The sequence below is a fragment of the Apis mellifera genome, linkage group LG9, assembly GCF_003254395.2.
Source record: "Apis mellifera strain DH4 linkage group LG9, Amel_HAv3.1, whole genome shotgun sequence".
NCBI lineage: Eukaryota > Metazoa > Arthropoda > Insecta > Hymenoptera > Apidae > Apis > Apis mellifera.
The window spans coordinates 5,799,881-5,813,800 of record NC_037646.1 but is presented as its reverse complement, the minus strand read 5'-3'; the positions used below and the strand labels follow the sequence as shown (position 1 = coordinate 5,813,800).

Here is a 13,920-nt window from a genome sequence, read left to right as displayed (position 1 = left end):
ATAAAATAAAAATCATTATTATATTGCTTTATACAAGCTCAAAAATGATTAAGATATTTAAAAATTTCGAACATTGATAAAAATTTTTTAATTATTAAATAGTAATTAATTTTTTAATATTTCCCATGCATCGTCTTCCAGTTTTGTATTCCAATTAGATACATGATTATCAATATCAAAATTGATTAATGTTTCTTCTTTGTCTTTTGATTTTCTTGGAAGGGATTTAGAATCTGTTATTTCATTATTTTGTTTTGTATCATTATCCCAATGCCATTCACAATTAGAAGAATTTGCAATTGATACATCATTTCTAAAATAATTTATGAAATTACATTTATTTATTTAATAAATTAAAATTACTTAATTCTTAATAATATTAAATAACATTTAATATTTTAACTTAATTTTATAATTTCAGTAATAAAACTATTATTAACTCACTTGGATGATTTCATTAAACGAGGTTTTTGAGAATGATATTGTGATACATTTTGATAAATTGTGGAAGAATTTTGATAATGTTCTTGTGAATTATATTGATTTTGTTCAATTGAATTTGTTCCACCAATATCACCCCATCCTCTTCTTCCTAAATCTCCAACCTGTTTTAATTATTTAAATAATCAATTAATAATAATAATAATAATAATCTAGTTATGTGAAATAAAATAAGGATTTATTTGTTATGATATTAATCAAGATAAATTTTATAATTTATATGGATTATTAATAATAATTTTGTAGCAAACATCTATCTACCTTAGCAGCTATATTATTAGCTTGGGTTCCAACTTCTTCCCAAAAAGTACCATCACGTACCTAACCAAAACAAAATAAAACAAAAAAAAAAAATAATTGCTCACTAAAAAATAATTTTTTGCTAAATATAAATTTCCTAATATGTATAAACATAAATATTAAATGCAAAATAAATAATTACTATTAATTTTTTTAATAACTTTCTTAATAATAATTATTGATAATATGAAAAATAATGATAATGTGAATATTTTATATTAAAATTATCATATATTAATTATCATATATATACCTTTTGTATAGCTAATTCTCCAGTTCTAATGGCATTTTCTGTAGCTTTGCTTGCTATTTTTGATGCTGATGAAGAAAGTATTGACCAACCCTAAAATATTTAGTACTACAGATTTTATGTCTAAATATATATTTATAAATATAATTAATTATCTTACACTTGCTAAAGAAGATACTGCATTGTCAAAAAACTCTTGTGATGAACTTTTAGGTGGTGGATTCATTTGATAACCAAATCCTCCATATTTACCACCTTGATTAGGTGGAATATTGCTTTAAAAATATTAATAAAATTGTTATTTAAAATATTTAAATATTTATAAATATTTATAAATATTTAATTTATTTTTTTTATTATTAATTATATTAAATTTAAAAAACATTAATAAAAGTAATCAAAAACTTAATTAAAACTTACTCTGGACGATTGGCATTTTCATTTTGTTTTTTTGTAAAAAAAGCTTCTGTTTGAGACTTATAATTATTTGAATTAAAATTTTGATAAGAATTTGATAAATCACTTTGATATGAAGAATAATCTTGTTGATTTTCTGAGTATATTGAAGATTGAAAATCCTTAGCTGTGGATGTAGTTGGGCTCCAGTTTTCTCCACGTGCTAATGTTGCAATCTAATTGTTTCGATATTAAAAACATGCTAATTTATGTTTTATATATTATATAATATTTATATAATAATATTTGAATAATATGTAAATTAATTATTTTAAAAACATACTTGTTTAAATCTATAGTTAATATTATATATTTTTTTATAATATAATTTCATTTTAAAATTTTATACTTCGTAATAAAAAAAAATAAAAAATTATGATTAAAAGTAATGAAATATATTTACCTTATCTCTATATAATGCTGCTGCTTTAGTATTATATTTTTGTGTTATTGACATACTATCATTCCAATCAGGCTGTAATTCAAAGAATTCACGAGCATTTTTATTTCCACCAACTTTCATTTTTTCTAATTCTAAATCTTTCCATTTATCCATAGAAATAGATCGAACAAATGATAAATGGACACCAAGTCCTCTATGCTTGCCTGAGCATTCAAGACAAATCCATATACCATATGTGACAGAAACCCATTGAGGATTGTGAGTTCCACATTCAAAACATTTCTGTAAAAAGACAATTAACAATTAACAATGGAATCTTATGAAAAAAAATAAAATAGATATATTACATTATTTTCATCTTTTGGTTTAAGTTCACTTAAAATTCTTCGAGTTCGTGGACTAGCCATATTTTTTCAAAACTCAAATGAAATCGAGTTTAATATTTAATTTTTAAAAATCCACCATGTTATATTTATCAATCTTTTGATTTCCAATTTTTCATAAACAATAAGTAAATAGCAAAAATAATCCTGATATATTAATTTCAAATTCTATCATATGAATAAAATAAAAGTATTATTTATATGTAACCAAATTGTACATAATGTTATAAAGTTTAAGGAACTAATCATTTCATGGAATATCTTATTTTATATGATAGAAGAGAACCAATACGCAATGACTAAAAATTCAAGTAACCTATGTTTCTAAAATATCCCACTAAAGAGCGCTAAATACCAATCTTATTTTTTATGGATAAATAGAAATAAAAATATTTATGTACATATATATGTATATATAGATTTATATTTATATATATTACTATTATAATTATTTTAAAATTTTTTACTTTTTTGATTTTAATCAATACATATTATTTGTATTTATATGTTAAATTCATTTCTAAAATACATATAATATATAAAAATATATAAAAATATATAAAAAATAAAAATCTTAACATTTAAACAATAGTAAATTCATAATTATTTTTTATTTTATTATAAAAATCCATAAACAAATTTTTTTTTAATTATAATATAAATTTAAATTATTAACTAAGAAAAAATTATTAAACTTATATATAAAATTGTATAATAAATGTTACAAATATATTATTCATTCTACCAATCAAATAAGATAGTATTTACTTCATGTAAACGACACTTATTCATTAGAAAAGCGCATGCGTAACCCCACCCACTGTTCATGACAAATGCAACTTTTACTTCCGGTTGACTTCAGCTTCTGCATAAGGTTTTTTGGATTTAGCAGTATTCTTGCGTGGTGCTTCTGTTATCCTACGTCATCCGTGATTTTTCTCAGCTGCATTTGCACTTTGCAGTTCTATATCTCCCGGGGATATATTTTGTTTGTCGTATGTCCATCCAGAATCTCAACACATTCGGTAAATATTATATTTTCTGTTTTGAAGTACTGATCATATTATAAGATAGTTCTATCAAAATGGCGATGGCGTCTTTTGCTTGCATCATAGTACGCAATTAACATTTAATATTCTTTTTTTCATTTTTATTTCTAAAATTATTTTTTTCGAAAAAAAATCAATTAAATATAAAATTGAATAGGTTTTAATATAATCTGGATTATTTGGTTTTTTCAGACCCCTTTGCAGATGCAATCAAGGGTTCAGATGATGATGTCCAAGACGGTCTCGTGCATATAAGGATTCAACAACGGAATGGTCGGAAGACCTTAACAACAGTACAAGGACTTTCATCTGAATATGACTTGAAGAAAATAGTAAGAGCATGTAAAAAGGTAATGAGATTATATTTGCTTCGCAATTATATGTGGATAACTAAATCTTTTGTCAGTGTCAGATACCATGCTAAAAATAGATCTGATGCAAACAAATGTTCAAAGTTAAAATTTAATTAACTAAAAATGATATTTTATTTTATTATATTATATTATATTATATTATATTATAAATATATTTGTAGTATATATAACTTCTTTATGTATTTATTACATTTATATTTTTATTACATTACATATTTATATATTAAAAATAAATTTTTAATCAAAATAATATATTTGACATAAAAGCATAAATAGATATAATTATTTAACTTTAATGTTTTATTTATTTTTTATTTATATATATTTATAATATATTTTTAATATATATATTATTTTAATATATTAAAATAATAATATATATTAAAAATAATAATATTCATAAAGTAATTTAAATTACTAAATTAAATTTAAATTATATATAATTCAAATCAACAAACAAAAGTACAATAAAAAAGTAATAATTCAAAATTTAAAAAAAGGAATAATTCAAAATTTAATTATGAATAATTTTTTTCAGTATTATATAATTTTATTGAATAAAATTGATATTTTTACTTATATTAATTTTATTATAATATTTAATTATTTTAAGAATAATGCATGCACAAAATGAAAAATTTAATTTTTAAATATTACTTTACAATTAAATAATTTATTTTTTTTTGAAATATGAATATTATAAATTTTACCAATTGTAATAAAGACAATTATACAAAGTAGAAAATTTAAATTTAATTTAATTTGATTTTATTTTTTATATTTTAAACATTTTTTATTTTATTATGTAAATATTTATGGAATAAAATAAGGAAAAAGGACAAAATAAAATTGTTGCTTTTAGGAGTTCGCCTGCAATGGGACAGTAATCGAACACCCGGAGTACGGAGAGGTGTTGCAGCTGCAGGGGGACCAGCGAGAAAATATATGCCAGTGGCTAACAAAGTCAGGTCTAGCCAAACCTGACCAACTCAAAGTCCATGGTTTTTAACCAACAAACACCCATGCCACTATCTAAGAACACTCCACCTTCATTAACACCTTATCATCTTAAATTATCTGTATCAGTCACTAATACTTGTTGATACATCGTGAGATATCCTATTATATACACATATATATTTCAATAAAAAATATATAACAGTAACGATATAGGCACAATATTCTAATCAGACATTTGTAAGATTGTAGGAAGCAATATTTTACAGCCTTATGTTAGGTAATTCATTAAACTCATCACGTTTTAAAGTAGTAGTGATAACTAATTAGTAATTTGAGAAAATACTTATACAAGGAATAGATACACATAGCAACGGATGGCTCTTCTTTTTGGAATTAGGTAGTATGTATCTCGGCGCTATAGATGTGTTCAGAGAGAAAGAGGAAAGGAGAGAAAGAGATATATATTAAAAAAAGAATTATTTTAGGCACCGGATTGGCTTATTGTATGTAATGCTGAATGCTTTGTTTTGTTTATACAGTAAGGTAACAGGCCTGGTTTTTATATTATCATCTCCAAGTTTTGTGCCTTTACTTCCATATTGATTGTATTATTTATTGAAAGGATCATCTTTTATTGTAATGGATTTATTTTGAAGGAGAATTGCCAATCTTTTTTTTTTTGAAACAGTATTGACAAAATCAATTGTTTTCAATAAAAATGTGGCTGTATTAAATAAATGGTAATTCACCACTATTTTGACTTTTATCTATTTTCTTCCATATAACTTCAATGAAAAAATATTTTTTTAAGTTAAATAATACAATAGAAAATATATCTTAATATTTAAAAATTTATATTAAAAATTTAAATTTTTAAATGTTAATGTTTAATAAAAAATTATTAAATTTTTAAAAATAATTTAGATTATAAGAATCTTTTTTTTAATTAATTTTAATTTTTTTTATTAGTCGTAATTGTAAAAAATTATATATAAATTTGAATATTTATCATAATAATTTATTATTTATATTTTAATAAAAAAAGCATAAGAAAATATTAAATAAATAAAAAAATATTTATAAATCTTTTTTTTTTGTAAATATTATATAAATGCATCAATGAATGCTTTTATTTAAATTTAGGTTAAGTATAATATATATTTAATTAATAATACGTAATAAAATTATTAAAATTGTTTAATGATTTTAATTTATATATATTTACTAATATATATATTTATATATATATATAAATATATATATATATATATATACATAAATATATATATTTACTAATATATATTTTATATTAATATAAAAATTAATATATAAAATTTTTGGATAGTCTATTATTTGATTATTTTTAAAAATTTAAATTTACCGGGCATAAATCATAGTAATCTAACCACCAGATATCACTGTAGTCGAGCAACATATTTACGACCCATAATGCACTGAGCTACGGCATGTGCCTTTCTGTGTCGGCCATTTTGTAGTTTCCTTGAGAAATTGTGTTGAGTTGATTCATCTTCTCGGTAAGAATTTTATAAAATTCTAAAACGGCGCGACTCACATTGATCCAAATGATGTAGAGGATTGAGGGCAGATGCTTATGGCTAACTATTCATAGCTTGAGAACGAGGAATAAGGTTGCGTTTTTTGCGCACAACCGTGTGCGCTCACGGTACTTACACCCGAAGAACGAGCCAGTAAACGAAGCTGTCGAGAACACCTATTGATAAAGGCACATGGAATCCGGGATTGTTTCGGGATGAATGGTGATTTCGGTAACGATATACGATACGCATAAGTGTACTGTCCAAGTGGTTGTCACCATATCTGCGTGCGTGAACGTGTTGGTCCGGCCAACGTCTCGCTCTATATTTGGCTAATCGCATCCAACATATTGCATATCTTGCCTTTTCAAAATTTTTACTTTTCATGCCGTAACCTTTTCCAAAGAACTATATCAGAAGGATACAATGTGACGTTTAAGTGTGAATGCTTGACGATTGCACATTGATATTGAACAAGACCAAATCTTAGCATGTGGCACGGTTTGTACGATCAACATTCAATTTTATCTTTCAACAAAGTCAGTGAAACAATTTATTTTCTATTATAATTTAAAATTTTTCTATACTATTTTTTGTTATATATATAAAATTAAAACAATTATTTAAAAAGAGTTGTTTCACATAAATATAAAAAATGTAGAATTTCTATTTTTATATTTCTCTTTTTATGATTCGTTGAGATTTCATGTAAATAAATTTGTATAATTTGAATTCGTGTACATATATGCATTTCGGCATGCACATACACGCCCGCGCGCGCGCGCACATATAGGCACATGTACGCATCATGCACACAACTATATGGCTATTGAACATAAGAACACGCGCGCGCATCATACGTGCGGCACTTATACATCTATACAGCCGTGTCATATATATACGAATTCAATTGTGTGTATGGTATATGTGTGTACGAGTATATATAGGAACTACAAATGTATTACATCAGCTAATGTATTATGCATATTACATATGTTTAATCATATTTTTGAAACTATTTTTCTAATAGAGTATTTCAATAATTGAAATTTTAATATTAAATTTTATGTGAATTTATAAAAACTATTAAAAATTATTTGAAAGTTATATGTTTAAGAAAAGTTGAATTATAATTATATTACATGATTACAAATAATATTAATGTTTTTAATATAATATGATAATATAAATATGTTTTTAATATAATAATTAATTTTTGGAGTGTAAAAAAGCAAAAGGTCACTTTTCAAGGTTATTGATTTCTTTGATTATTTATAAAATATGAATCTAATATTAATTGGAATATAAAAATTATAAAAATATATATATATATATTTTATTTTATTTTTCTTATATTATGAATATATCATAATATTTATTTAATATTATTTTATATGATTTTGTTATTAATATATTTGTGATATATTGAAATTATGATTATTAAACGAAATTTTATTTTGAATTTATTATTGAAATATTTAAAGTAAAATTCTTTATAAATAAAGTTAAAATAAATCATTAATTAAATTATATGTTACATATTACAATATGTAAGTATATTATGTATTAGGGATTAATTGATTTTTAACAATATAATATAATAATATGTTATATATTTTTGATGTTAATTATATTTTATGTTTTTTATAGGGTACGTGTACATGAATGGGGACATTGGGAAGCTCCCACCAGGGGCGGTATATCCAGCCACCCCTGAACCTTTGGGTTCTGTTGGGGGTGCACTTGGAAGTACTGCATCCAATTTGGAATATAACATCATGAACGGTGTTCCAAGTGGAAATGAATTGATATTGGAGGCGGGTGTTGGTAATTTAGAACCTTCACTGCAGCATGCTATAGGTATAGGAGGTGCTGCAGGTTATGGTCCAGTGGATGTTGCTCCTTTAAGTGATGTGCCAAATCAACCTGCTCCAATGAGTGACTTATCTGCCCCTGGTATACCATTAGAACAACTTAAACAAATGCTCTCTTCACAACTTGAATATTATTTCTCCAGGTAAAACTTAATTTAATTTTAATATCACATAAAATTTTATTGCTAATTTAATTTGTTGAAATATTTTTTATAATTTAATATAGTATATAATAATTTAATATAATTAGATATATATAATAATATTTTTATAAAACGTTTTTCATTTATTATTATTTTTTATAATCAATATAAAACTAAATTAAAACATTTATTATATGATCTTTAATATATATTTTTTATTGTAATAATTATATTTTTATTTTGAAAATTTATTATTTATTATAATTATTATTATATTTTAAGTTTTAAAATTTAAGTTTTTAAGTAATATTTTTAAAAAAGATATAATATAAAAATTTAACTTTAATAATTAATATTAATCTCTTTGATCATTTATGTGATTATTTATTTTATTTTCTTTCTCTTTTTTCTTTAGAGAAAACTTAGCTAATGATACATATTTATTATCACAAATGGATAATGATCAATATGTACCAATATGGACAGTAGCTAATTTCAATCAAGTAAAAAAATTAACAAAGGATATAAAACTTATAACAGAGGTTCTTAGAGAATCTCCAAATGTACAAGTTGATGAAGAGGGTCAGAAAGTAAGACCTAATCATAAACGATGCATTGTAATTCTTCGTGAAATACCAGATAGTACACCATTGGAAGATGTAAAAGTAAGAAAAACATACATATTTTTTTTTATATATTTATACAATATATTTCATATTTTTTATTTATATAATTAGTAGTATATATGAAATAGAAAATCTAAACAGATAAATGTAATTATTATTATAACAATAATATTTTTATTCGATAAATATGTATTTCTATATATTTCTATAACTTTAAAAATTAATTATTTTATTATAATCGATTTGTTGTATATTTCCTATGTATATCAATGATTTTGAATTTCAGAATTTATTCTCTGGAGAAGGATGTCCAAGGTTTATTTCATGTGAATTTGCCCATAATAGTTCTTGGTATGTAACTTTTGAATCTGATGAAGATGCTCAAAAGGCCTATAGGTTTTTACGTGAAGAAGTTCGGGAATTTCAGGTATTTAATTATAAATATTTTTTATAATATTTTTTTAAATACTAATTGTAAAAATTGTTGAGAAATATTTTAGAAACATATTTAATTATTTACTTATATTTTGTTAAATGTTTTAAATGATAGTAGAATGATGAGTTAGATAGTTAGAAATAATGTATAATTTGATAATTAGAAATAATGAATAATTTTAATGATACTTTTTTTTTTTAATGATACTAAAAGATATTTATGTGTATATAAATGTATGTTTAATTAAATGAATTAATAATATAAATTAAATTAATTTCATATTAAATTAGAATAATTTTTATGTGACGTAATTTATTTATATATTATATAAATATAAATAATAAATAACAAACAAAATATATTATAAGTTTTTTTTGTTTTATGATTTTATGAATTAATGTTAATACATATTATATGTAATTTAGGGAAAACCAATAATGGCTAGAATCAAAGCTAAACCAATGAATAGGCTACCAATCCCGGCAGTTGCTAATGTGGGTGGAATTAAAAATGGTTATAGAACACCACCACCACCACCTGTTTATGATCCAAATAGTTATACAGCTGGTCAGCAACGTTTTCTTTATACAAATGGCACTACTATGCCACAAACTACTATGCCAGCATATGCCAATCAGGTTCATGTATATGTAAGTAAAAATATGTATTCTATAATTTCATAAGAAAAAAATATATAGTATAATTAAATTTATTTTTAAAAATATAATTACAATTTATGAAGAAATGAAAATAGAAAAATTCATTTTCATTTTAGTGAATATTATTTAAATTTTAATATTTATAGATATTAATATTTAAATATTTTTTTAATATTTTTTAATATTTTTTTTAGATTTTGTAGAATTACTATTAATTGTTAAAAAATTTTTAAGTTCAAATATTTCAAATTGTATTTTATAATAAAATTCTTTAAATATTTAAAATTTAAACAATTTTATATATTTTTTGTAGCATCAACCATTTTATCCTCCTGGAATGATGCCTTGGGGACCTGCAAGTCCTGCTTATTTTGATATGTCAGGTGTTTTTATGAATGGTATTACACCACATAATACATTTAAACCACAGAATGCAAGATATAATCCTCGTCACAGGTATTAATATGATTAATTTATAATAACGCAAATATATATTAATTTTTTATTATAAAAATTGCATTTTTTCATGAAAAAAAATATAGTAAAATAATTCATAATATAAATAATATTTAGTATTTTAATATATTTTATATCATTATTTTTTCAAAATTTATTGTATATAAAATTTATTTTATATACATATACATGTGACACAGAAATAAGCAAAGAAATGGATCTGAAAGACCAGGCTTGATGGATAGTGGAGGTAACATGGTGCCAATGGGACGCATTTCACATCCACCTATAAGTGGGGCACCAATATCTTTAGGAGCAACAGTTCCGACATTTACTTCAAGCTTGCCTACGGTGAAACCAACTTCTTCCTACCAAACTGGCACAAAGTTCCATTCCTCACATACAATTGTAGCAACTGGAGAGACCCACTATAATAGCAGTCATACAAAAGGATCCCAAGAAAATGACACTCAAACTCTAGATTCTGGAGTACAATTTCCGCGTCATCGTATGCATCGTAGGACCAAAGACCAAGAGTCATTATCAAAGGCTAATAGTAGCCCCTTACCGTCAATCAGAGAATCTACCCCGGCCAGTAATAATAACACTCAATGTAATCGAGGGATACAATTCGATTTGGAAGCTTCTGCTTTCCCTCCTCTTCCTGGCCTAGATGCTGATCTTGCAAAATCCCATAATGCTTCAGTAGAAACTGTTGGTACAGATTGTACGCAATCGCAGAATAGGCTTTCAGATGTAGTTAAAGGTACTGCAAAATTGAAAAGCATCAAAGAAAAAGAACCTACAGGAACTTCACAACAATATCATCAACAAGCGACAAGTAACAGCAGTAGGTCTGCAAGTCCAGGGTCAAGTGCTGGTGGTCATGCTGGTTCGCTAGAAGCTCCAACTGGTTCTGGCAGTACATCAACTACTCCTGTTGCATCTACAAATGTCAGCTCTAATGCTTCTGCTAGCAACAATGACTCCACAGACATCGCTCTCAGCACCATCACTCTCACTCCCCCGTCATCTCCTGATAAGTGAGTGTGCTTTCTTCTTATACATACATACATACGTACAACGTACAGATATAAACACACATACATACGTATATAAATACATACGTAATTATACGTATATAGGTACATTTTATGTGCATATATACATACGTTTATGTATTTGCATATGTATAATACATGTATAAATACATATACGTGTGTATGTTTGTATATGTACATACATGATTTGTGTATGTGCATGTGTGTAATAGAATATATATATATATATATTTTATTTTTATTGTAAAAGCAAATAGATGTTTAATTACATTTCTAAAGTATTGCTTATTATAAATTATTGTTAAAGTTCTCTAATTGCTTTTAACGATACATTGCATATATTATGTATATATGTATAGATATACACAAGAAATATATACAATACATAAACACGCGCGCACATACACATATTATATCAGAATGAGTTATATATAGGGCTCATATAAGGCCTGAAAAATTGCTAAGCTGTGTTTGATAGTGTTGGCTGCATTATATACGTGCTATGCTCTATGGTGGATGTGTATTAGTGAAAGTTATATAGTCCACCTATATTTTCATATTACCTATATAAGAAGGAAAGGGAAAGTAGCTATATAGTAGTTTGTTAGTTTCAACATATTATATTCTGTTAATGTAACAATGTTAAAGTTTATGCTTATTTACTAATTCATAAATAGAATGGATAAAAGTAATAAATTAATTACTCTGATAAAATAAGTAAGAATAGAGAATATTAAAATATATATTTTATTTTTGGAAAATAATAATTTTATATTATATTATTAATAAGTAGTCCATGTATGATTTTTTTATTTGCCAATAATTAATAAAAAATATCAAACATATTTTGCAATTATTATATTTTATTTTTATTGACATATAAAACATTTTAAAACAATTATTCAAATAATTACAAATTATTTTTTTTAATTTTCTCAGAATATATCTGTTTTAAATATTATATAATAAACATGTATATGTTTATATAATATTTTAAAATTATATAAAGTTTGTTTATTGTGCTATAATTTAAACTTTCCCTTTCTTAATTATGTTATACTCATACATAGAGCAGTAAACAGTAGGTGTATCTTTTTTAAATTTATTATTATTTTACTCTCTATGGTGGTTAATTTTGTAGATGTGCTCAGTTGTTTCAATTTGCCATTTATTTCTATTCATTGCTATATCTTTTTTCTCATCGAGTGACAAGTTTTTAATATTGGAATGCCTCATTAGTTTAGTTCTTATACTAAAGAACAGATTTTTAAAATAAGAGCTGGTGCTCCACTCGATGAAAAGTAAAGTTTAATTTTACAGCATAAAATGCTCAAAATCGAGGTATTCATTTGATAGTAGTCAGAAGTTTTAATATTCTTCTATGGTGATCAAATATAATAAAATGTTGCAATGCGTATGTATGCAAGAATGTATGCAGTACTCTGTGGTAGCACAATTTATATTTCTTGCCTGTATTACTGCGGCAAATGAACAATATATATAAACTATTATATTATTCAGGGTTCAATACGTGAATTTGTTATTATTTTATTATTATTATCATTATCATTATCATCATTATCATCATCATCCTCATTATCATCATCATCACCATTATCATCATCATCATCATCATCATCATCATCATCATCATCATCATCATCATTATTATTAATATTATTATTATTAATATTTTATTATTATTATTATTATTATTATTATTTAGCATTATTATTATTATTATTATCGTTATTATTTTTATTATCGTTATTATTATGTTTATTTTTATTATTATCGTTATTATTATTATTTAGCGTTATTATTACTATTATTATTGTTAATATTTATTATTATTATTATTATTATTATTATTATTATTTAGCGTTGTTATTATTATTATTATTATTATTATTATTATTATTATTATTATTATTATTATTATTATTATCGTTATTATTATTATTATTATTATTAAGCGTTATTATTATTATTATTATTATTATTATTATTATTATTATTATTATTATTATTATTATTATTATTATTATTATTATTATTATATTATTATTATTATTATTATTATTATTATTATTATTATTATTAATTATTATTATTATTATTATTATTATTTATTATTATTATTATTATTATTATTATTATTATTATTATTATTATATTATTATTATTATTATTATTATTATTATTATTATTATTATATTATTATTATTATTATTATTATTATTATTATTATTATTATTATTATTATTATTATTATTATTATTATTATTATTATTATTATTATTATTATTATTATTATTATTATTATTATTATTATTATATTATTATTATTATTATTATTATTATTATATTATTATTATTATTATTATTATTATTATTATTATTATTATTATTATTAATTATTATTATTATTAT

General features: G+C 22.8%; 3 protein-coding genes across 9 annotated transcripts in view; 2 read left to right on the top strand and 1 right to left on the bottom strand.

The window, feature by feature from the left end:
* Positions 1-2,626, bottom strand: LOC411477 (ADP-ribosylation factor GTPase-activating protein 1). Of its 2 annotated transcripts, XM_394952.7 has the most exons (8): positions 2,258-2,626; positions 1,911-2,192; positions 1,472-1,683; positions 1,212-1,326; positions 1,055-1,144; positions 763-822; positions 445-605; positions 1-313 (listed from the first exon to the last, which is right to left on the bottom strand). In XM_394952.7, exons 1-8 carry the CDS (start codon positions 2,315-2,317, stop codon positions 106-108), a joined length of 1,188 nt encoding a protein of 395 aa, XP_394952.4. In that variant the 5' UTR covers positions 2,318-2,626; the 3' UTR covers positions 1-105. The 2 variants fall into 2 exon arrangements, with proteins under 2 accessions (XP_394952.4, XP_006561635.1); XM_006561572.3 differs by lacking the exon at positions 763-822.
* Positions 2,627-3,131: 505 nt separating this feature from the next.
* On the top strand, positions 3,132-5,430 carry LOC102654691 (eukaryotic translation initiation factor eIF1). The gene is made up of 3 exons (XM_006561566.3): positions 3,132-3,318; positions 3,535-3,692; positions 4,579-5,430. Exons 1-3 carry the CDS (start codon positions 3,291-3,293, stop codon positions 4,723-4,725), a joined length of 333 nt encoding a protein of 110 aa, XP_006561629.1. The 5' UTR covers positions 3,132-3,290; the 3' UTR covers positions 4,726-5,430.
* Positions 5,431-6,092: 662 nt separating this feature from the next.
* The window catches only part of LOC411476 (la-related protein 4), a 13,823-nt gene continuing 5,995 nt past the window's right edge, over positions 6,093-13,920 (top strand). For 2 of the 6 annotated variants that reach the window (XM_026442699.1, XM_026442695.1), the window contains exons 1-7: positions 6,153-6,463; positions 7,883-8,249; positions 8,665-8,914; positions 9,162-9,302; positions 9,737-9,961; positions 10,284-10,426; positions 10,627-11,469. In XM_026442699.1, the coding sequence (XP_026298484.1) occupies positions 6,448-6,463; positions 7,883-8,249; positions 8,665-8,914; positions 9,162-9,302; positions 9,737-9,961; positions 10,284-10,426; positions 10,627-11,469 (1,985 nt within the window). In that variant the 5' untranslated portion in view covers positions 6,153-6,447. Of the gene's footprint in view, positions 6,734-7,882; positions 8,250-8,664; positions 8,915-9,161; positions 9,303-9,736; positions 9,962-10,283; positions 10,427-10,626; positions 11,470-13,920 lie in introns of all 6 variants that reach the window. The other 4 variants (XM_026442698.1, XM_026442697.1, XM_026442696.1 and 1 more) reach the window with 4 other exon arrangements.